This window comes from Rhizophagus irregularis, chromosome 1, assembly GCF_026210795.1.
Source record: "Rhizophagus irregularis chromosome 1, complete sequence".
Classification (NCBI taxonomy): Eukaryota; Fungi; Glomeromycota; class Glomeromycetes; order Glomerales; family Glomeraceae; genus Rhizophagus; species Rhizophagus irregularis.
Window position 1 is genome coordinate 7,621,782 of NC_089429.1, and position 23,524 is coordinate 7,645,305.

A 23,524-nucleotide genomic window follows, 5' to 3' on the forward strand; every position below is an offset into this window, starting at 1 on the left:
AATAGTGATTACTATTGAACATGTAATATAAATACAATTTCGTTATCTGTATATAAAAAACAACCAATGAATTAGTATAATCTGTGCACGTAGTATTAGATGTTATTATATAAATCCCGATTTATATATGTATGATTGCATAATACAATTTCAAATTCTATTTTTTTAAAAAATAATGATTTGAAAAGATTAAAGGAATATTTACTAAATTTGTTCATATTGACTATTTTTCATTTGATAAAAGATAGTGTCATTTATTATACAAAAAATCTAGACAATGGACAGAAACATACATTGGGAGTGATGATATACTTTTTATAGTTAGTATTAATAAAACCATAATCAAGGTAAATAAATAAAAATTTTTCTATTGGTTATTCCTTTTACAACTAACAAAAAGGAATACGCCCTCGATGATCATATTATTATGCGCAATTCATAGAACTACTTTTCCATCACAATATACTACTAATTCTTATGTCACTTAATAATTCTTTATTATCCCATAAAAGCGGTGGTACAATTTAATAACAATAGATTTTGAACCAACCATACAGGGAACAAAATGATTTAACATTAAAGAGTAATTTCCAATATATGATTTATACGGAAAATTTCCAAATATACATACATATATAGATTGATTGATAGTTACCTTTGATTAATTACTTAATTAAAATCTTTATTATGCCATAAAGCCAAATTTCTTTCAGAACACAGTAAATAGGGGTTAGTTGCTTTTGATGTAATGATAAAATCATTTTATTATGAAAAATAGATATATAAACGCCTAAATTTATTACATGTCTTTTTTCAAAAAAAAAAACAAACTTTTCTCTTTAATTTTTCCCAATATCTAGAAAAAAAAACCTTTCAATATTGCTAAAATGGACGAAATTGAAACCTTAGCAAAGTCTCTAGTTCTAAGATTAAATAGAAAAAACATCTTCCCCCCATTGTTTAATGAACCTGAATCCTTCGTTCCTCCAATGGGATCAAAACCAAAAAAACCTGTTAATTCATTTATTATATGCAGACAAAATGTCTGCAAGGAAGCGAAAACAAAAGGCGCTCATAACATGCGTATTATAAGCAAGGCAACCAGTATTTTGTGGAGAAGTGCGACCTCTGGTGAAAGGACCGTATATAAAAACATAGCCAACCGTGTTTGTGAAATCCATTTATTAAGAAATTCGACTTTAATTAATTCAACTACATATATTAATTCAACTGCAAATATTAATTCAACTGCATATAACCAACTTCCTTCAATTTCCCCATCTATTTCTCGTCAACTTCCTTTTCCCTCTCCATCTTCTATTTTCGAAACATCAAATATGTTTTTTAACGATTACAATGATCAAATTATTCCATTTAATTATGAGGATTCCGATGAAGAATATCATTATCAATGGATTTAATTAGTTTAATAATAGTTTTCTTTTGGTTTCAAAGATGTTATAATAAATTGTTATTTCTTTTTATGTTTTCTTTTAATTTCAAAGATGTTATAGTAAATTGTTATTTCTTTTATAAATGTTCTTTTAGTTTCAAAGATGTTATAGTAAATTGTTATTTCTTTTTATAAATTTTCTTTTAGTTTCAAAGATGTTATAGTAAATTATTATTTCTTTTTATATGTTCTCGTGTGAAAATTTATTAGATTCAACCTATTTATTAATTCTTGAATATGCTCTATGTCAAGTTTCTTTACATGTATTGAATAAATAAATTTTTATATTTTATTAATAAACAAATCAATTTTACAAATGTTATTTGAATTCTTTTGAATGTTACGTATAATTTGTCAATTTTTAGAACTTCAAGGTAATAAAAACCAATAATTGAGGATCTTATTATCTCACATAATTATATAATATTATCCAATAACTCAATTTATTAATTTTTTTTTTTTCGTTATAAAGTAGAATTACTTCGCGCTCCCAAATTAATCCATCCTTATTCAATAAATAAAACGTAACAATATAAAATAATTATAAATCCAAATTTATAACGTGAACGATAGTTGCATGTAGACGGATAATAAGAATGTACATTATAATAATATAATTATAAGTCATTCACCTTGAATCTCGTTCATTCTTAAATATTGGATAGTTTTCTGCATCATTTGTGCTTCAATTAATAAATTTTATTTAAAATAATGGTGGTGACACAACAATGAAAGTATTCAACATATGGAATATGGTGTAATTGATAATCAAAAAAAAATAATAACTTGGGATAGAAAAATGAATAAGCTTTGGATTTTTATTAACTTTAATACCTTGTTTTTTATAATACTGTAAGATTGGAATTTTCAATTTTTATAGAAATTAAATTATAAATCCAAATTTTTCCAGAAATTAATGCAATTAAATAAAAGATGTTGAGAGGGATTTTTTATCTAATCACTTAAATATTAGAAAAAGTAATTTTTTTTATTGAGACATTCATTTAAGAAAAAAGGACATGAGACGAAAAAATTTTGGAATTTGCCTTTTATTTATTTATTATCATGAAAAGAGTATTATTTCACGTAATAAATATTGCGTTGTACGCCAATGTTAGTCTGAAGTGCAACGAACTTAACAATTCTATTGAACGAATGCGCGCGCGTATATACCTTCGGTTAACATGCGACTAAACATGAGACTTTATAGATATACTAATTCAATAAATCAGTCCATTTGGACCTTGAAATACGTATAGATAATGTGCTTTTATATTCCTAGTTAATAATAAATAATGCGTTTAAAATAACAAATCATATGCATATCTGATGTATTATAAAAAATTTTTTATTATCCAATAAACCTTATTATTAACAAAGACTTTTTTGGCAACGGCGACATACAAATTATTGAAACGTATTGGTATGCTAATACAAGAATTACATCTTTTTTAAAAATTTGGATCAACCTAATCGTTACAGATATTAATAATTAGATTATCACCCATATATTCCACCTCGCGAATTTCGCTTTATTCCTTGAACGTGCATACATTTCCAGCAAGATGATGAAATAATGCATAATCTATTTGGAATAAATAGGTTAAAATTATAAATTATTAAATATAAATAAATAAACAATTAGTTAAATGAACGCTAATCATCTACCTTAAGGGATAGTTCTAATCGAAAAATATTAAACACTAAATTTTTTATTAAATTACGTCAATTAACCTCCTTAATAAAAAGAAAATGATCGGTTGTCTATATATAAAATCCACAACTTCATTGGCGTAGCTTAATCTTTCACATCGTCCTGACAATCAGTATAAATCAATCAGAAGATAGTGAACCTTGCAATGCAATTTTCTCATACATTAAGTAAGAGAAAGAAATTAACTTAAGGGAATTAAGTAAAGTAATTAAGATAAGAGAATTAGGATAAAGTAAGAAAATTGGGTAAAGAAAATTGGACAAAAATATTTGTGCTAGTGCTATATAAATCCTTAATAATTCGTCTCCATTGGGATCTACAACTTCGCGGGTAGAAACAACATCAACTTTGGGATCATATACATCCGCTGTAAAGCTTATTTTTTCTAATTGTGTATTACACCACAATACTGATTCATAATTTTGATAGTTACGCTGAGATTCGTCAAAAACTAACAAACTATCCAAAATAAACGTTCAAAATAATGTTTTTTCGTTATCTATTAATATTAAAATATCACTATTAATTTAAAATTACTGATTCTCTAACATGATAAATAATATTAATGCATTAAAAGATAACATTCTTCTTTTGAAACATGCTCTTTTATTTTCAACTGAATTGATATAAGATGGTAAAGTTTCCATTCAGGCCGTTCGAAAAAAAAGTAGAACCTAAAAGTATGACCATTAAGTCTACGTCTAAACCAGTTAAACCCATTCCTATCAAAGCCCCTGATTCATGTTGAAATTAAAATAATAAATTAATATAACATTCTTCCAATATAATAATTACAAAGCAAAAGTCAAGTAAAAATGCTTACCATTAAGCAAATAGAACAAGTATACCTCCAATTCTATGATGTTCTTCAACTCCAATTATTAGTCAAACACACAACAATCTTTAAGTCGATACCAAATCAAGTGGTAGACAATGATGGATTCTTATGAAACCTCTCATATAAGAAATGTCTGATATGATATAAAAATTTCAGTCGGCCTTTCCTTTTGCTGGTTTGTAGAATGATTAAAATTCTTAATAATTGATGGTATAATATTTTCAGGAGGCCTTTATTTGTTGGCGTCGATACCAAATCAAGTGGTAGACAACGATGGATTCTTATGAAACCTCTCATATAAGAAATGTCTGATATGATATAAAAATTTCAGTCGGCCATTCCTTTTTTTTGCTGGTTTGTATGATGATTAAAATTCTTAATAATTGATGGTATAATATTTTCAGGAGGCCTTTATTTGTTGGTATACTTTACGTCGATACCAAATCAAGTGGTAGACAACGATGGATTCTTATGAAATCTTTCATATAAGAAATGTCTGATATGGATATAAGAATTTCAGTTCGCCTTCGCCTTTCCTTTTGCTGGTTTGTAGGATGATTAAAATTCTTAATAATTGATGGTATAATATTTTCAGGAGGTCTTTATTTGTTGTAGTATTTATTATTTTTCCCATGAGAAGGTAATATTTGTGGAATATTACGAGAAGAATTATATTCGTGCCTTTATATAGTTATCGATCCGATACCGCCGGTTATTAGATCGATACTTGAGTAAACCTTCATACAAAACTGTTGTTTTGATTACCAATTTTTCACGCGATTCGATGTGGCTTTGATGATTTGACAACAATAATCAATTCAATCATTCAGCAAATCAATACCAATATATTTATTCTGTTCACAAGCCACTATTATTTGATGGTTTTTTTTATCTCACCTGCCGTTCGTGCTTTTTGAATTGCGAAGATCTAGTTCATCTTTACTTATGCAAAAACCGCCGAACTGTCATGAAACTACAACATGATTCCATCATGTTCAGTTATATCCGATCGATCCGATATTCCAAACACCTGCCTACAAAAAGGAATATGTTTCAATAAAAAAATAACAAAAAACAAAAAGTTTCGTAACTAAACGAAACATACCATGAATGAGATTAAGTTTATGAATTTTATATATTCCTGACGAAATTGACCCAAGAGATCAACAATTTCTCTCCAACCAAGAAATTCTTCGTAAGATCCAAGAAATAAATATATATCCTCTTGTTATAATTTCTTAAAATGATGTAATATTTTTTTCCATTTCAATATATATAAAAATATAATATTTCTTCGTAATAGGTTACGTTAGTTACGTCCCTTATTAAAGAAATATCGTATGAGAAAGAGTAACTTGATCTTGCCAGATACGTCAGTTCTGTATGTATAGAAAAAAACAAATATTTAGAATAAAAATATCTTATTTCTTTAAAAAAAAAAATAAAAAGAATTATTTAAAATATCAAAATAACATACCCCATGTTAATTGTTAAAGGTGAAATTTATAAAAATATGAGAAGAAAAGTAAAAGTACTGGTGCTCATTAAGAGTGGACATTTGTTCGATTTCATTTTAGTGCCCATTAGTAATGGGCGCTGTTTTAATATTATTTTTAATTGTTTAAAAATCCTAAAAGTAAATCCATCATTTGGTACTCTTGTCATTTTAAATTTCCAATTTTTATCTATCAATATCTTTATCGCCTAACAGATTCTTCATTAAACTACCGCGATTGTAAAATTTGTAAAAATAATTTTTTGAAGATACTATAAAGTTTCAACAGGTTTAAACCATTTGCCAATCAATACAAATTCCCATTATGTTTAGTTACTTTGCTGGTAGGTTCATCATTTCGTGTTAGTGCTAAAATATTTCTTTGAATATTACTATAATAATCACTATTACACATAAATAATACAATATTTAAATATCGGATCTTTTCTATTCTATCTTCCGGCCATAATTTCGAATGCCATAAAATTTCTTCATAATAGAATACGTTGATTACGTTATTACGTTAATTACGTTGATTATGCCATTGTTAAAATGAATACTACTATATTAACAATATTCTACTGATTTGAAAATTTCCACGATAATACATCAAAAGTTGTATAATTGTATTATTGAAATGGGATTTTGCCAAATAGTTAAAGTAGGGAACAAAAACTCGCCCTAAACCAAATTACCAAAAGTGCGAAAGAAATTCTGAATTGAAAAAAAAACCATTAAACAGTTAGAACATATACCGTATAAAATCATTTTTAAATAAACCCTAAAAAGAAGCACTTAAAGTTTTAAAACAACATACCATGTTGATTGTTAAAGGATCAAGTGAAAAAGAAAACCAATAACATCTTTAACACTCCTTATTACAAGGAGTCACAGTGTTGGGAAGTTTGTCCAAAACTTTTCAAATCCTAAAAGTCTGTCCAAAACCCAACACTGTGACTGACAAGGAGAGTTAAAAAAACTTTCCAAAAAAGCAAGATAGATGTTTTGATATTTTTTTTTTTATTGGGAAGTGAGATGTTTTGTGTGATATACCTCAGTATATCCAATGTTCCAATCTACATAAATTGATAGTCACGTGAATTTATAAATGTTATTTTTGAATTTTTGATACTAAAGTACGCTCTGATTTGCCAATTGTTTTAAATTCTACCTTTATTATTTATATACTCCCTATAAAAAATTTTATCCGTTATTTCTGTAAAAACTCCGTAAAAATGAGCCTTTCACGGATCCATTCACGGAAAATGTAAATAATTCGTTAAATTCCGGGATATAAGGTTATTAATTCCGGAAATATGAACCTTTTACGGGAAAAAAGACGGAATATAAAAAACGGATCGACTTTTTTTACAGGACTACAACTATACGTTCATTCGTTATTTGTGATCACGGATGTTTTAACATGCTCTGTCTGAATAATTTGCGAAATTGATATTGGGAGGACTAAGAAAAAATTCCATGATGAATAATCTTGCTTAAAATAATTTATTTATTTTTAAGTAATATTATAAAAACAACAATTAATAAATAAAAAATAATAGTAAGGAAATTTTTGTCCTTTTTTGTTTTATTCTTAGCTTTTCTTATCTCAATTAATCTAAATACTCCGGCGTAGAATTATCTCGCATTTTATAAATTCGCTCCTACATGACGTATCTAAACATCATACGTTTACATACAAGAGGTTTATAATTTTCTCATTATTCTTGCATCTTTCTTGCGTTAATTTTGTTACTATGACGGAGAAACGAAAAATTTCTTCAAGTATTGCTGAATACAGTAATAAAATTTAATATCTCATTTAAATAATTCACATGATTTTTCGTTGTTGCTTCTTTCTTCAGTTTCACTTGCATTGCATACTATTTACTACATAAAATGTATTAGAGGTAGGGATGGGGACGACTCGATTGGTTCAGTTCGGTTCCGAACCGATACTATTGAAAAAATCGAATCAAACCCGAAAACCCGGGTCACTTCGGTCCAGATCCAAGTCAGCCGATTTGGAACCGATGTATGGAACGATTGGAACGTTGAACCTTTTCCATCCCTAATTATAGGTAGTATATTTAATAAAGAAACTAAGTTTACAATTTTTTAGTTAAAAGAAAACTCAAGTATATTTCTGCAGTTGTGCCCAATCCGAGGTATAGCAAAAAGTCAATAAATGCTAAGCTATTCGTGTAATATCCTTTGTTACCTTAAGGCTTAAGCGCTCGAATTTCATGTTAAAAGCATCAGCCAATAGTTAGTTAAAGTAAAATTTTTTATCTATATCACTAACGATTTGTTTATTATTTATAAATTCGGGAAAAAAATATCACAATAATAATTAGGCCAAAGTACTCACGTGAATGAACATTTAGCCAATAAAACTGTTTTGATATCATGTGATTTTACATCAATATCAGATGTTGCTTAAACTTATCTTTTTTAACGAAAATACATGAACTTATTTTATTGAGAAATAAAAATAAAATTTGTCGAAAATGCAAAAAATGCATGTCGTGTTTTTTCAATGGTGGTTTGCTTTACATGACACAACACACAACATTGTATAAGTAAAATGTTTATATTTGTACAAATAAACGAGGTTAACTAGAAAGCGGTTTATTTTCACCTTACGAATCTGAGATTCACCAAAATGTGCGTGTAGAAGTTAGAAAAACAGAAGTTGGACCTTGGGTAAGTCTTGGTATCAGTGCGCGAAGGGTTGGAAAACTATTATTAACAAAACATTGGGATTTATATATCTCAAGTTTACTCTTTTTCCATATGATTTTACTGCACCTTTATCACAACCACAAGCTCCTAGCGCTTTTACAAGGCTAATGGATTTCAGGATCGACTTCCAGAACAAACGTGAAGATATACGCGTTATATTATTATATAATCATATTATTCAACTTTTCCAGAGGTGTGTTGGTTGGCTTGGAGTTACTATGGAAAGTGATTTATTGAACGGTCTATATGGTATATAGACCCACAGTGGCTTAACTTCGGAGATCGGACGGGTTCTGGCGCTTTTCACTGTGTATGGCCGTAACTTGAATGAGAATAAAAATTATTTATTTAAAGTAGAACAGGTTATTCAAGCTTAGAAAAGTTAAGATCAAGAGGACGTCATCTTCCATCATTATTTATCTCTCTTTCAGTATATCAGCAAATGGTGTTTATAATGAATACTATCAAAGAATGAAGAAAAAAAAACCACCACAAATTACACGCCTAGAACTTTTCAATTAGCTAATTCTCTAGAACTTTCCTTAACTTAGCCTTGGGCATCTGAAGGTTCTTGGCAAGAAGTTGTATCAAACGGTTTTGAACTACATCCATGATGAAGAAGCTTTTGATCGTCTTGAACTACTAATAATATGAAGACCTTGAAAATCCAGTACGTGAATCATAATGTTCAGCTTATAATGACGAGGAAATTGTCATAGTTAAGATTCCGATCTTACAAATAAAGAATTATTCGACTTTGTTGATCTTGATCTTTATATACCAAATGATCTTGTAAAGAAACATAATTTAATTTTATTCGTGATATTCAATTATCTGTACCTGCAGGATTATATAGGTAAGATTCTTACTTTTTTTAAATTTTATATTTGCAATCATGTGTGTTAGTGCGTGGATGTTTGCATTATGATGAAACGATTGATGTTGAAAACATTTACTTATTATAGATATCCTCATGGCAATTGTCTTGGAACGCTAAATTTTATATGATACTTAAAAAATTAATGATTATGAATCTCCTAAAGCACAGATACTCGCATCAATAACATAATTACCAATATGTTATACAAGACAAGTGAGTTTCAAAAGGTAATGGTATAATGAACATGATTATATATTTTTGTTAATTAAAAACTTATTACACTTTTTTTGTAGTATTATCTAGTTTGTAATCTTTCAAAGCCAGTACTTAGAATGCTATATCATGATATAACTGGCGATGCTTCATTGGCAAATGATCAAATGAGTAAAGAGACGGAAGAAAGGTTACGTCTTATGATGCTATTAGAACCTTCTATAATAATTGACTTAAGGACTATTAGTGGATTCCAAGGGTCAAAATTTGATATACTTTGGGACGAACTTGATGGATATTTTAATAAGGTATTATATATAATTCACAATTTAGATTTCCTGATTTCTAATAAAACATTTATTAAATTTAGTAATTATATTTTAGCATAATAATACAGTTGTTAATGAACTTCGAACAGATGCTACTCTATCTATATCTATTCGAGGGTTACGAGACAGAATTATTACTCGCCTAAATAAAGGACCTCCTCTACCAAGTGATATTTTTATTCCATCAGAAGATTGGATAAGGTCGAATTTTCACCATCCAACGCCACTACCAAGGCTATGCAGTACACTGGGCGTTTTAATGTAAAATATAAAGTACAATTTCGATTGTTACGAAAATTCAGTGAAGATGACCAAACACCGGGATTGTGCATGTTTTATCTCAGCAGATGATCAGCATAAGGTTAAGAATGTACCAGTATCTTAAGTTGTGGGCGATTCTTTGCACAGAAGCTTGCGAAAATTTTACGCATTTTATTTACTAGAATTTTTAAACAATTGATCAAAGCATTATCTAAGCATTGCTCAAAGATAATGAACAATTCATTGCAAATTGCTGAGTATTATGAAGATGAACAGTTCAAGAGTTGCGTACAAAACATTTAATTTTGAAAAATGAAACATTCGAAATTGAAAATCCTTGCGTCTGAACGAAATGTCTGAGGTAATTTTTTTTTTTTGTAAATTAAATCATTAGTTATTGTTTCATATTATTATTATTTTTTTTTAATACTTTATTTATTGTATAATTTTAAGGAATATATTGCGAATTATTCCACATTGACTAAAGAAGAAACCACTCAACAACAAATGCGAAAACACAAGCCTCTAGTAGAATTTATATATTCGTTTCAGGCAATAACATTACTTTATGTAAAATGTCTTATTTCAAATATTAAATAAAAAATGTAATGAAGTTTGTTATCCCGTCAGAATGCCAATTGATGTCTTTCAAATTTATATTTCTTAAAGATTTTTGTCAGTTCCCGTGATTCTCTTATCGAATTGCTTTATGGAATATTCCCGTTTGCTATTGGTGTAGGCTTTGTAGAAAAGTAAATTATAATTAATTGTATCAGCCTATTAAAGATCATGCTGATTTTAAAGTTAATGCCATTGTCCAATTAAATACTGTTATATCCTTACAATTAGTGATAAATAATTTGTTCCAATAATTTATATTTTTCCTGATATTTATGATCATGCTTAATCAATGCATCTCCCATCGGTGCAAATAATGACTTCATAACTATGCCTCAAAATTTACAAATTACAAGAAAAGTTTTGTAGCTAATTTTTTTTTCGTCGCACGTGACTTATATGAAAGTCACGGGATCTTATAAGTAGGGCTTTTGTGTTGCATAACTAATATAAATATAAATATCTTGTATCAAATTTTTTTTAAAAACAATTCATTTATATAAAAAAAAAACTGGTTAATTAATTTACCAGTTAAATTTAAACAATATGTCTACAACACATTTCTTCACAGCTTGAAAAATAAAAGGTCAAAGAGTAAATTTATTTCATATTTGATCCTATTCCCTCACTTTTTATTAATTCAAATGTTTAATTCTTTTGGTTTTTCTTGTTTGTATTCTCATTTCTAAAAATCTTTTAAGATGGATAAAGGAAAGTAAGTTCATTACTCTTTTTCTCATTTTATATTTTGTTAATTAGTTTTTACCCTCTAATAATTTTTTTATTTTATATTCTATAGCAGTAAAAATGAAGGGACAGAAGAATGAACAAATTGAATAATAGATATTAAAAAGTTGTTAATACTTTTTATTTATTTTTTTTTAAAAAAAAAATAGAAATTGTTTCTAACATTTCTTTATCTTTTAACCTCTCAATTGTTGGATAAAGGCTTTACTATAATTATAATTTCAATTTGAATGAATCTTATAGTAAATGTTGATAAAAAATTGAGTTAATTTTTATTAGATTATTTGTATTTTTAAAATTATTTTGTTTTTATGTTGATAGAGTAAATTTTCTGAGTTAATTTTGTTAAGCGGAGTTCAACAGATCCGCTACCACACTAATACTCTAATACTTTAGCAAAGATAGTCCATAAAACAAGAATTTTTTTTATATTATTTGTTTTAATTGCCAATCCGGATAAGATCGGCCCTATCATTATTATTTTTATTAATGGAGCAAATTTATTATGATTTTTTATCATTTTGGAATCTGATCTGCGTATAAGGTATTAAAATATAATTATTGATTTATTTACTGTATATGTACATATATATACCAATTGTGTTTTTTTGACAATACTTTCATAATTATTTCTATGCATAGTAGATTCAGACTATTAGTAATTTTATTAAGTACCTTCTCATTTTATTAGGGCTGGAGAAATTCCTCTCTTTAAACTCAAAACTTCTTTATTTTATTAATTCATAACAACGTTAGTAATAAACAGTGATAGTAATAAACGATTCAGTAATTCAGTTATTTGACTTCCAATTTTTATGTAATAAAATTATTTAATTTACTATTTACATTTAATGTAACTTTTATGTTTTTGACTTTATTAATCAAAGAACAATTCATCTGGTAAAAAAAAGAATGATATAATTTTGTTGATCAACTTTTATTATTTTAATATTTTTAATATTTTTTTTTTTAGAGATAAAAAAAAACAATTCTTTTGTTCTTGAGAAATGAATAACTGTTGTATGAATAACGCTTAAAAAATTTTTTTATTTACTCTAAAAATTTTAATATTTTTACATATAAACAATTTAATAATATAAAATAATCTTAAAAAATAAAGATAACAAAATAAACAAAATAATAAAAAAAAAATAATAATTTTCTTATGTTCTTCGCTGCCTTTTCCTGGTCTTTTTTACTGGTTTCCTAATTTCAATTAATGTTGATTCAACTATTGGCGGTGTTGAATCTCCTTGAAGTTTATTAAACGAATTTAATAAAGACTCCCCTACAACGTTTATTCGTGATTCGAACAATTTAATGGAGTCTTCTATAATTTTATCGGTTAGTCGAAACCCGAGTTTAAATAATTTCTGTAATTTTTCAATTATAATTTCAGTACTTGGGCATACCCAATTATTCGGTGGACTTGGGGGGAAACACACGAGCAAGGTGCCCTCTACGACTAGTTCATTAAAATCACTACAGATTTCATTATATCCTATTTTTTTCCACAATATAACTAGATCCGGGTGGATTAAAATCGCCCTTGATATTAAATTTACTTGACGGTTGTTCTCATAACCATCTCTTGATGGATAATTCTCAGTTGCACCTCCGGATGGTGATTTGTATGCTGGGGTGTCTTTTGGTCGAGGTGGGAAGGGTATAAATTTTTTATTTAAAATTAAATCTTCAATATTTTTGAGATTTTCTAAAAGGACGGCTGGCGCTTGGTTTATTGTGAGAGCTCCGGCCGTCAAATAATGAAACAATTCTAAATCGTTCCCTCTGATAGCGATATCATCTAGCTCATTAGATGCCTCCGCGAGTAATTTTATGAATATTGGCAACGGTAGTTCGCTTGCCCACGGTTTTTCTTTTGGTATATCTGTGTTGATATTATACCTCGACCTCATCTCAATCAACTTCGGATCGTAGGTACCGAATTGGATCATTAATCGTTGCATAAAATATCTTGAAATTATCGCCTTTTTAGCTAGTAAAATTTGCACAACTTCTACTGTCACGAAATGATTCCCTAGTCTGATGGCGTGAAAGAGAGCATGAGCTCTACCATATTTGTAAATAATCCATTCTGCTCGAGCGTGGGGGTCTTGGGAAGTAGAGTACCAGTTACGATTAAGAAGAACTAGGGCAATTGGTGTTAATACATATCGGAAGATTTCGACTTTCAATTCATTGCAAAGTGTTTCCATTATGTTGGTTTTTTTTAAAAAAAAAAATAAAAAATATATATAGGTATATATAGGTATATGGTTGAAAATTTAATTTTTTTGATTGTTGATTATTAATTTTTTTTTTTTGACGGTGTAAATTTAAAGAGAAAGGATAAAAAAAAACGACTGTATTTATATTATACCACATCTTGCACGTTTTTTTTTATTTTCTCAATAACGGTAATAACGATAGGACGTTACTTTTTCTCTTTCATCATAAACAAAAAAGGAACTTTATTATTTCATTAGTGGAAAAAAAATTCCGGAGTTATAAAAACTGAAATATATATTATTATTATTTTTTTACAAAATGGTTTTTTATATTATTATCCGCATAATTATAATGTTTTATCAAAAAAAGGATAAATTTCCACTTTTATTTATTATAACGGCTAACAACCAAACTATTTATGTACTTATTATTATCATTATTTAAAGGTGAATTTTTTTTTAAAAAAGAAAGGGAAAATCATCAAAGAGAAAAGGGAGGGGAGGGGGCTGAAGTTTTAAATAAATTAATTTATATTACTAATTAATAAATTTTTAAATTAAATGATAGGATATAATAATTAAAAATACGTATAGTTATTTTTGATTCAGATCTTCCTTTCAGTTTACTCGCATGCTTTTATCTCCAATCACGCTATCTTAATTTATATTTATTAAATAAAAATATTTATTTCAAGGGGCAACAATCAGGGAATCTTAATCTAGACCAGGTCATTTTTATACTGTTAATTATTAACTGTTATTATTAACAAAAATTATAATATTTTTAATATACGTACTGTATGTACACATAGAAGTGACAATTGCGAAATGTGACAAAACATATTACTGTAAATAGTATAACAATTGCATTTAAATAGTAATAATAGTATAACAATTACAATAAACATAAAAGATTTTTTTTTCCCAATTCAGAACTCTTCAGTTTACTTGCATGTTTCATTTGCTTCATCTCTCCAATCATGCTATATTTATTGCATAATAGAAAAAGAAAAATATTATTTCAAAGAGACAATAATCAGGGAATCTTGGTTGTGACATGTGATAAAACGTGATGAAAATAATTCCATGAAAGATTTTTGTGACTAATCCAGTTCAGGTTAATGAAAATTTAATGGAATTTTATAATTTTAAAAAAATGATCTATTTTTCTAACTAAAAATTGTTAATAATAAAATAAATTTTATTAATACAATAATTTGTAACACAATTTCAGTAATCCCCGATTCTTTTGTTGATCATTTTGCTTCAAATATTTTTCAACAGCTTTGTCGAATAATGGTGTAGTTAGCCGAAAAATAATTAGCCGTAACGTGATCCGGACCTGGCTCAGGCGTAGATCGTCGTGGAATTCCAGTGGATTTTCTGCGATTAAACCGGGTCCGGATGATCGGTCCGTTTTTCGGCTAACTACATTATGTTTGTAGAACTTCTAATAATTAATTACTGCGACTTTTTAACGAACTAAAATTTTGATCTTATAAAAATTCACAGAGTTTTCCCTCCTTGTCATGAAGAAAAAGTTTCGTCCACCCACCGATATTATTTGACTGAAAGTTCGAATTTTCAATCAATTTACAAACTTCATTTATGTTTTAATTTTTGCGACTTAGACAAATTCGTAATCGACTCGTTCAAAAAATCGATCAGGTGCTAGTGACACGCGTAAAGATCTATCCATAAATTTAAAATCTCTTTACATTATTATCGATAAAATTACCAAATATTTTACCCGAAATACATAATAATTTTATTAATAAATGATTTATATGTTTTAATAAATATTATTATTTTGATAAATATATTATAATTTTTATATTTTCAAATATTAGTTGCTGCTAGTCACACCTAATCTTCAGGAATTAATCACTTTGACAATAACTTTTTTTAATAAAAACGTATGTATTTTTAAGAATTTAAAATTTTATAAAAGCGGCTCAACTTCGATTATTCCTAGATACTTTGATTTTGTTAGCGTCTTTCGATTTCTTTTCCTTCTTTTTATCCTTTTTGGAGAATTCTAAGATTCTTCGATGTTCAATTATGACAGGCGTTTGGCGCTTCGCATGATAATATTCTTGTGAATTGAAACAAAATATTCCGGTTGTTTGAGCCATATTGGTTTTTTTTTAAAAAATTTGGCTTTATAGAAACCTATAATCTTTCCATCTAACGGAGGTAAAAGCTAGTAAGCCCTCAGAAAGTTCCGAAACTAAATACTCACCAAACCTAAAATCCTCAACGAATCACCTTAGAACTTATACACAAAGATCCAAAAATCTGATCTGCCTTGTCTCTGGATCATTTCAGAAACGTCCATTTGGATTTCTAAATTAGTTAAAGTTGTGGGCGTAACCCACTATGAGTTTCCTTAAGGATCCAATTCCGAGCAGTTTTTTCAGAAAAGTAATAAGGTTTGAAATTAATATTCTTAATCACGTGAATTATTTTGGAAGTGATGTTGTGATATAATGATATTTGAAAGTGAACTGAAACTCATATGTATAATATCATTATGCATATGTTTATGCTGAATAAAGCCAGATTCTCTCTTGATTGAACATTTCAAAGAATTTTGTAAAATTGAAGTATATTAAGGCTGAGAAGCAATGAAATACTAAATTTGATACTCATATTTTTTGATTATGCACAATCATGTAGTACTAAAAGTTTAATATCATATTAAGTTATTCTTGTCGGAGTTAAACCCGTCAAGAAGAATTACACATCATTGGTGCGTCATAACGCACCGTGCATTTTTCTTTCTTTTTTTTTACAAAGACTTTTTTTTTGTCAATATAAAATCAATAAATCAATTACGTATAGCTATTCCTTAATTTTTAACAAAAAAATGTAATGTTTCGTGTTAAAATAAAATTCTAATGTTACATAAATAAGATAAGAATAAACAATTCATAGCATTTATTTTTAATATTATGTAAAAGAAATTTCCTTTCATTCAAAACAATAAATAAATTTTATGTTATTCAAAACAATTAATAAATTTTAATGTAATTCAAACAATAACTAAGTTTCATGTAATATTGTGTTATCTTGCATTTTTTTTTTCAATAGTCAGACAACGATCCTCACTATTTTTATGCTTTTTAATTATTATATGCTATATTTAGTAATTGGTTGTTTTATTAAAACGGCACCATTTATTTAGCGCTCGAACGAGTCACGTAATTATAAAATATTTTTATTTATAAAAAGGGTTTAAATTTTCTCAACGAAAAATTAAAAGGGATTTCATTTTTTTATTAAAAAATATAAAAACCAAAAAAAAAACAAAAACATCAAATCATTTCTAAACTACAAATTTTTCATTATCTATATATTCTATTTATTTTTACTGACATTCGCAAAACAAAATAAAAATAAAAATGCATTTACACGAAAAATAAAGTATCCCATTAGCATTTCATCCTCATCATTATCTATTCATTATCATTATTCTTTATTTAATCAAAATTTTCTTTATTATTATTCTTTTCTAATAAAAAAATTATATAAAGAATAACCATGGTTCATTACAAACCTATGAATCATAATCAAAACGCTAATTATTATGCAAGAATCATTTCCCAAATTATTCATAGGTCGATGGTTCTTGCATTTTAAATTATTTCGTTTATTCACTCTAATTATTATGCAAGAATCCATTGTCCAGAGCTATGCATAAGGACAATGATTCTTGCATTCCATATTATTATCTTTAAAATTTATTTTATTTTACTTCCAATTAATGCAACTCATAGTCTTATTCTTCTTATTCACAATATTATAAATTATTATGATTATTTATTGTCCAGTTCTTGCATTTTATTATCTTTATTCTTAATTTAATTTTATTTACGTTCCCTCTTTCCTTTCCCTTATTCCTCGCTCTTTCCTTCATTTCCCATTTCCCATCCCTCTCCTCTTTCCAATTATTATGCAAGGATATTGTCCAGAACGTAGTAACAAAAGACATTAATTTTTAAATTTTAATTCAAGATTATTAAGAAAATAAATGATTGTAATTTGGAATATTAATGAAGCTTTGAAATGGCTAACTAAATCAGCAGAAAACGGATAATAAAACAAGGAATCCATGACTTTACTTTAGTTAAATACTTATTAAAGTAAAGAATATTTCATTCAGCCAATTACTCTTATTATGTAAATTAAGAGCTAACTACTCCTACTACGTAAATTAAGAGAGTAAAGTAGCCAATTATTCCTATTACATTGATTAAGAGAGTAGAATAATAACAAACTATTCATATTACGTTAATTAAAAGTAAAGAGATATTAATAAAAAGAAACGCAAACCGATAATTCAACTCTTTTATTAGTTTATTCTCAATATTTTAAATTTAGTTCAATCATTTATTTCAATTACAGAGTCAAAGGAAAAGTTTCTGAACTTTATTAATTTCTTTATTTTAATTTTTGTGTATTCATTCATGACTTAAAATTTAATAAATCTTGAATATTTTTTTAAAATAAAAATTTTTGTATTATCAAAAAAATAATTAATCATGTTCGATTACTGAAGTTCTATATGTAATATGTACTAACAGTCATTTTTGCAGCATCAATATAAAATAATATAAATAATAATATAACGGAGTGATAACGTTGTTCCGACTCTGTGGCAGGAAATAATTATAAATTTATGCAGGCCAAAAAAAAAAAATCCTAATGCAGGCCATCAAGCATAGTACTATCTCATTGTATCAAGAAATTGTTTAATATAAACTAGGCAAATTACTACTTTTTTTTTATTTCTCATAAATATTGTTTATCTAAACTTTTTTTTTTTAAAAAAAAATAGAATTTTAGAAGTTGTATCGCGAATTTCTTTACAAAATCAAATATAAATTTTTTATTTTTAAAATCTACTTTATTTTGTCTCACAGATCTACTACTACTAATCTACATAATACAATTAAGTGAACTAAATGGTGATTACATTTGCATGCAAGGGATTCAAAGAATGCATGCATTACTCATCAATGAATCTCAAAATAGTTTACTTCGCCATTAAATAATATTTTTTTTTTTTTAACCTTTTTTGATTGCATCATTAAAGTTACTTGGTACAAAACTTTTGTGCTCCAATAAAAAAAAAGGGGGTTGATGAAATTTTTTTCGTGATATATATATTTATAGTGATAACAACTTATCAGCTTTATTATGTATGGATGTATTAAATTATATCACAATTTCCCGTTATTTTGTTTCTAATATGGACTGCTACATTTTAATAAATTATTTGAAAGTATCATTGTTATATTTTCATAGTTCATTTTCCTTGTAATATTTGTAATAATTCAATTAATTTTCCTTAGGTTTGAACTTATAAAAATGTTCAAATATAACCTCGATTATCGTTATTTACCATTTATTTACCACTTTGAACGAAGGTAATACCATAAATAATCGTGATTGCGCAGAGAAAATAATCGTGATTATACAGAAAAAGTTCAATCACGCGCATCATGTATATCATTTTATAATGCCTATAGCATCAGATCATCAACGATCGATATATTAAAATTTACAGTACTGATATGATAAAAATAAAAGAAGAAAAGTTCGATAAAAAATTTCAAATTTTTTTTTTTTTAAAGAAAAAAAATAAATAAATAAACAAAATGAATTATCCAAATATGTTCATTTATTGACTACTTTCCTTGATAAAATGCTCATTAAAAAAAATTTTATCATAAACAAAAGATGACATATGATCAATTCTGAAACGCCAACATACATCGGAGTTCTTATTAAAGTGTAATATTTTTTTAGAATTATCATTTAAAACCTGTTAGAAACAATAGAAACAGGCAAAACTTGATTAACCAACTAAAGATTTTGAAAGTATCTATTTTTTTTTTGTTTACATAAAAATTCATTGAAAAATTTTTTTGCTACATATTTATTTATTTATTTATTTATTATTCATTTATTTTTATGTTTCACATATGTTTGCACCAATTATTCTATGATTAGATTAAAATAATCAATATATTTTATAATGAATAATTTTTTTAAAAAAATCACTTTTAAATCGTTCCTTTTACAGAAATTCATATCTTAAAAAGTCTCATGAAATACGCCCTCGATGATCACATTGTTCTACAACATTTTTTACGTACGCCTAGAATAAGCATCCTTCATTCTTCGTTCAAACGCGAAAAAGGAAATCGCGTGATTCATGTGATATTTGATAAGGTGATACCTCATACCTGGCCAAGGTTTGGGATCTGCAAATTTTGTTAAGGCATTGTAACTATTCTCATATTAAAATTTATACCGCCTATAATTCTATACGCTGTATGAAACATCGGCAAGAATTTATTGAATTACTACTATCTATTATTAAGATAAAATCCGCAATCAATATTTGCCCTAATTACTAAATTATATTTTAAACTTATTATAGATTACTTCACAGCTTGATCATTTGAATCCATACTGCCATTATTGAATTCCAGCTTTTATAGCAACAAATACTTTTAAAGAACGATTTATAATCAATCTTTGAACAAATTGGTTACTATTGGTTCAATGATACTTGTTCGGGATCCTAAATATGTCAAGAAGATGGCAAGATGTGTTGTGACTGACGCTCATTTCTTATCATTTGGCACGACATCAGTTCAATCCAGTTCGTCTAAATTCGGGGATAATAGCGATAATAAAAAAATGCGTTTTTCACATCTCACGCGCGGAATAGATTTCCATCCATTTCACAAACAGAAGTACCATAAACTTTCACTTGGTTTTAATAATAAAAATATTTCAAAAAAGTCTTTAAAAACAACTTTGAAAGCTAAAAATTATGTGTTTATAATGTAAATAACGCAATATAGCGAAATAAAATAATGAAATTTCCTATATTTTAAGGTGTAAATCTGACGCGCGTACATAGTAAACTCATTATTTTGCATATGAACGTATAATTTTTTTTTGCAAATTCTTTTTTTTTTTCGGTATATCATATAACTTTTACTTATACTAGTTAATATGTCGTCTATGAAAATATCATCCTTTTTTGAAGATTGTATTCTAGCACAAAATCGGCAAATTTAACCCCGAATTAACAATGATAGATCGTTAAGATTATGCTGCAAAATATAGAACTTTTTATATCAAATTTAAGGTATAAAATGATTGAATACAGATATTGATTCTATTTATACTGTAGTTTTAAATAATATTTAATTTACTTAATATTACTATAATTATTTTAATAGGTAAATACTTTATTATGATTAGATTATCATTTTCGCATAAACTAATGTCCGTTTCAATAATTTGATTGTTTTTTGGTTTTTGTATCATTCAATGATTTTTTTATTTTCATTGATTTTGTTGATTTTGTAGTTGATTCAGGGTATGATGTATATTAGTCAGTGTAGGTTTCTAAAGTTGGAGAATAGATTTGTCCTATTGTGGTAGTTGTGAACAAAAATCGTGATCTCCAGTTTTTATGGACTTATGGTGGACCTCAACTTTTACCAATAACGTTCCTACGCATCACGTGATCAAGAATAAATAGAAAAATCTTAATAATGAATATGAATTATACAAATTATATAAATATCTACAGCTTTTATAACCCTTGTTTCTCATGTTTATAAAAAAAAGAAGTGATAAACTATTAAAATTATAATCGATATTTAAATAATCATAATATTTTAATAAAAGAAGAAGTGTAAAGTATATCATTTTGAGGATAATATCCTTCTTTAATAATTGTATAAGTACTATATTGAGTATCATTTTGTTTAAATACAATAATGTTAGAGGCAGGGTAAGTAGACATTTAAACTAGCTAAGTAGAAGAAGTGCGCGTAAATTTATTTACGTTATTACTTATTATCGTTATTATTAACTACGAAATAGATCAAATTTTAGTGTATTACAAGATATTTCATATTAACCAATCAAAGATGTGCCAATTTAGTGGGGTTACCCCTAAAAAAATTAGGGTGATACGCGCATCTGGAAAAGTATAAATTATTTGAATCTTTCATTTTCATTTTTATTTTTTTTGCCAATAACTCTCTTTCCTTTTTTATAAGCCCATTTTTTTCTTTACCACTTTATACATTATTTTCGCTGTTTTTTTCGCTATGACCAAAGTTACTGCAAAAAACATAATTCCACGAAGCGTAAATGGACGCAGAAACAATAGAAAACACATATTATTAAGAAGTGGAATATGCTATTCTCGTACTAAAGATAATAAAAATGAAGTCGTCACGAACGTTATTGTTTCTACGGGACAACCAGCTGTAATTCCAGACCGCGTAAGCCAGGGCGTAAGTGGACATAGCTGCGGCTTCCGCGTGCGCTTTGCTAGCGATGGTGTATTTTGCCTGCCCTTCGTTAGCAATCAATTAAAAAAGAAAATAATACGTATAAAGTCGATTCTAAAGACGTCCAGTAAGTACAAACAAGAAAGTTACGTACGTCCAGTTCCTGGTGTACCTGAACCAGAGCCAAAACAGACGATAGCGTTGCGAAAATATTTGGAATCGCTTTGTTTAAACGAACAAGTATTAAGTCGTGAGATATTGCTTCGTCTCGGGACGTATATGCTGGATTGTTTTGTTTCTCAAGGATGGTGTCGTCCTTTTATTAATCCTGTACCCGAATCGGCTCGGAATTATCACCTTCGCATCGCACGTCCGATGGATTTATTAACAGTTGAACATAAACTTTGGGCAGGAGAATACGATGGTGCAGTTTCAAAATTCTATGATGATTTAGCACAGATTATTTATAATGCATTCAAATTCCATGAAGAAAATTCCGTAATATTCAAAGAAGCAGATTCGATGCTTACGTGTTTTGTCAATTTAACAACGAAGTTTTCGAAACCACCATATGATAATAAATTGAACTTCGCACTTGCTCAGATTGGTGCTAAACTCCCTCATGAAGAATTTGATAATGTTTGTAGAGTAGTACCAAATATTAAGAGGTATTCTTTTTTTTGTTTTCCTTTTTTAACGGTTTCTTTTGTTTAATATTTATTTTTTTTTTCGCGTGTAAATTAGTAAAATATATATAGTACCTTTGTATTCGTTCCTCCAAGTTACAAGTAGTGGTAGTAACGTTGCAAAACTTCCCTATGCTGCCGTTGAACGTTTAGATCCGATGTCAAGTTCTCTTTTTGACACATTCGAACGTGAAAGTCTCCCTCCGGTTAAATTTCAACCAACAGAAACGCATTGCAACTTTGCACGTCTATACATCACCAAGGGTTCAAAGAATATTAAAAAATGTAGAGATGAACGCAATGCAATTCTCGTAATTGTGAAGGATGTTTCTTATGAAATCAGTGAGAATCGATTGCGATGTAATGTGATCATTTCAAAACCATTTGGCGAGCTACGTGATCTCGACACGTTCGAATTATCAGATGCACGATATTGGACCCGAGTTGCCTTACTTGATAAAAAGGCACTCGATCTTAAAGTTGGGCCAAAATTCTTTAAAGAATACTTACGAGAACCTTTTAAGGTTTCGGAATATGAACAACAGCGGGACAATAAAAATTTTTTGAAAGCTATGAATCTATCTAAGTCACGTTGATTGAAATTATCACGTGATCTTTTTTTTTAATTTATTTTCAATTATTTTTTATTTATTTATTTTATTTATTTTCGATCAATACGATCAATACAAATAATCAAATTTAGATAAATTATTACTTTTTAAATATCGTGTAATTTCTCTTATATTGATGCATATTTTATTTATTTTCAATCAATACAAATAAACAAATTTAAATAAATTATTATTTGATGTATCAATTGACCTTTAACATTTTTTTTATAACTTTTCAGTTTTAATTAAATAAATCAAATATTGATTATCTTACTAAAATCCGAAAAAAAAACTTTATTTCAATACAATCAATACAATAAAAGGTAATATGATTCCAATATAAAATAAGAACATGAATCCATGAAGCAAT

At 27.4% G+C, this 23,524-nt stretch overlaps 6 protein-coding genes across 6 annotated transcripts, besides 3 other annotated features; 3 read left to right on the forward strand and 3 right to left on the reverse strand.

Moving 5' to 3' along the window:
- Window positions 1–887: 887 nt before the first annotated feature.
- Window positions 888–1,421, forward strand: OCT59_001515 (uncharacterized protein; the record flags this gene model as incomplete). The annotated part of the gene is made up of 1 exon (XM_025332161.2): window positions 888–1,421. The coding sequence occupies one exon, from the start codon at window positions 888–890 to the stop codon at window positions 1,419–1,421; it is 534 nt and encodes a 177-aa protein (XP_025176171.1).
- Window positions 1,422–2,668: 1,247 nt separating this feature from the next.
- OCT59_001516 (uncharacterized protein) lies at window positions 2,669–3,331 on the reverse strand (the record flags this gene model as incomplete). Its single annotated transcript, XM_066139640.1, has 5 exons — window positions 2,669–2,731; window positions 2,818–2,881; window positions 2,971–3,038; window positions 3,122–3,156; window positions 3,307–3,331. 5 exons carry the CDS (start codon window positions 3,329–3,331, stop codon window positions 2,669–2,671), a joined length of 255 nt encoding a protein of 84 aa, XP_065989030.1.
- A 1,669-nt stretch (window positions 3,332–5,000) lies between these two features.
- OCT59_001517 (uncharacterized protein) lies at window positions 5,001–5,487 on the reverse strand (the record flags this gene model as incomplete). Its single annotated transcript, XM_066139641.1, has 4 exons — window positions 5,001–5,039; window positions 5,111–5,229; window positions 5,323–5,384; window positions 5,483–5,487. The coding sequence occupies 4 exons, from the start codon at window positions 5,485–5,487 to the stop codon at window positions 5,001–5,003; spliced, it is 225 nt and encodes a 74-aa protein (XP_065989031.1).
- Window positions 5,488–8,010: 2,523 nt separating this feature from the next.
- Window positions 8,011–8,045: a sequence feature (Protein overlapping with rRNA (OCT59_001518, UZO00266.1) was converted to a misc_feature.).
- An 82-nt stretch (window positions 8,046–8,127) lies between these two features.
- Window positions 8,128–8,206: a sequence feature (Protein overlapping with rRNA (OCT59_001518, UZO00266.1) was converted to a misc_feature.).
- Window positions 8,207–8,280: 74 nt separating this feature from the next.
- Window positions 8,281–8,502: a sequence feature (Protein overlapping with rRNA (OCT59_001518, UZO00266.1) was converted to a misc_feature.).
- Window positions 8,503–9,322: 820 nt separating this feature from the next.
- Window positions 9,323–10,231, forward strand: OCT59_001519 (uncharacterized protein; the record flags this gene model as incomplete). Its single annotated transcript, XM_025318432.2, has 4 exons — window positions 9,323–9,352; window positions 9,419–9,646; window positions 9,723–9,868; window positions 10,111–10,231. 4 exons carry the CDS (start codon window positions 9,323–9,325, stop codon window positions 10,229–10,231), a joined length of 525 nt encoding a protein of 174 aa, XP_025176170.2.
- A 49-nt stretch (window positions 10,232–10,280) lies between these two features.
- On the forward strand, window positions 10,281–10,684 carry OCT59_001520 (uncharacterized protein; the record flags this gene model as incomplete). The annotated part of the gene is made up of 3 exons (XM_066139642.1): window positions 10,281–10,289; window positions 10,382–10,498; window positions 10,598–10,684. 3 exons carry the CDS (start codon window positions 10,281–10,283, stop codon window positions 10,682–10,684), a joined length of 213 nt encoding a protein of 70 aa, XP_065989032.1.
- A 1,772-nt stretch (window positions 10,685–12,456) lies between these two features.
- Window positions 12,457–13,512, reverse strand: OCT59_001521 (uncharacterized protein; the record flags this gene model as incomplete). The annotated part of the gene is made up of 1 exon (XM_025332160.2): window positions 12,457–13,512. One exon carries the CDS (start codon window positions 13,510–13,512, stop codon window positions 12,457–12,459), a length of 1,056 nt encoding a protein of 351 aa, XP_025176169.1.
- Window positions 13,513–23,524: the final 10,012 nt, after the last annotated feature.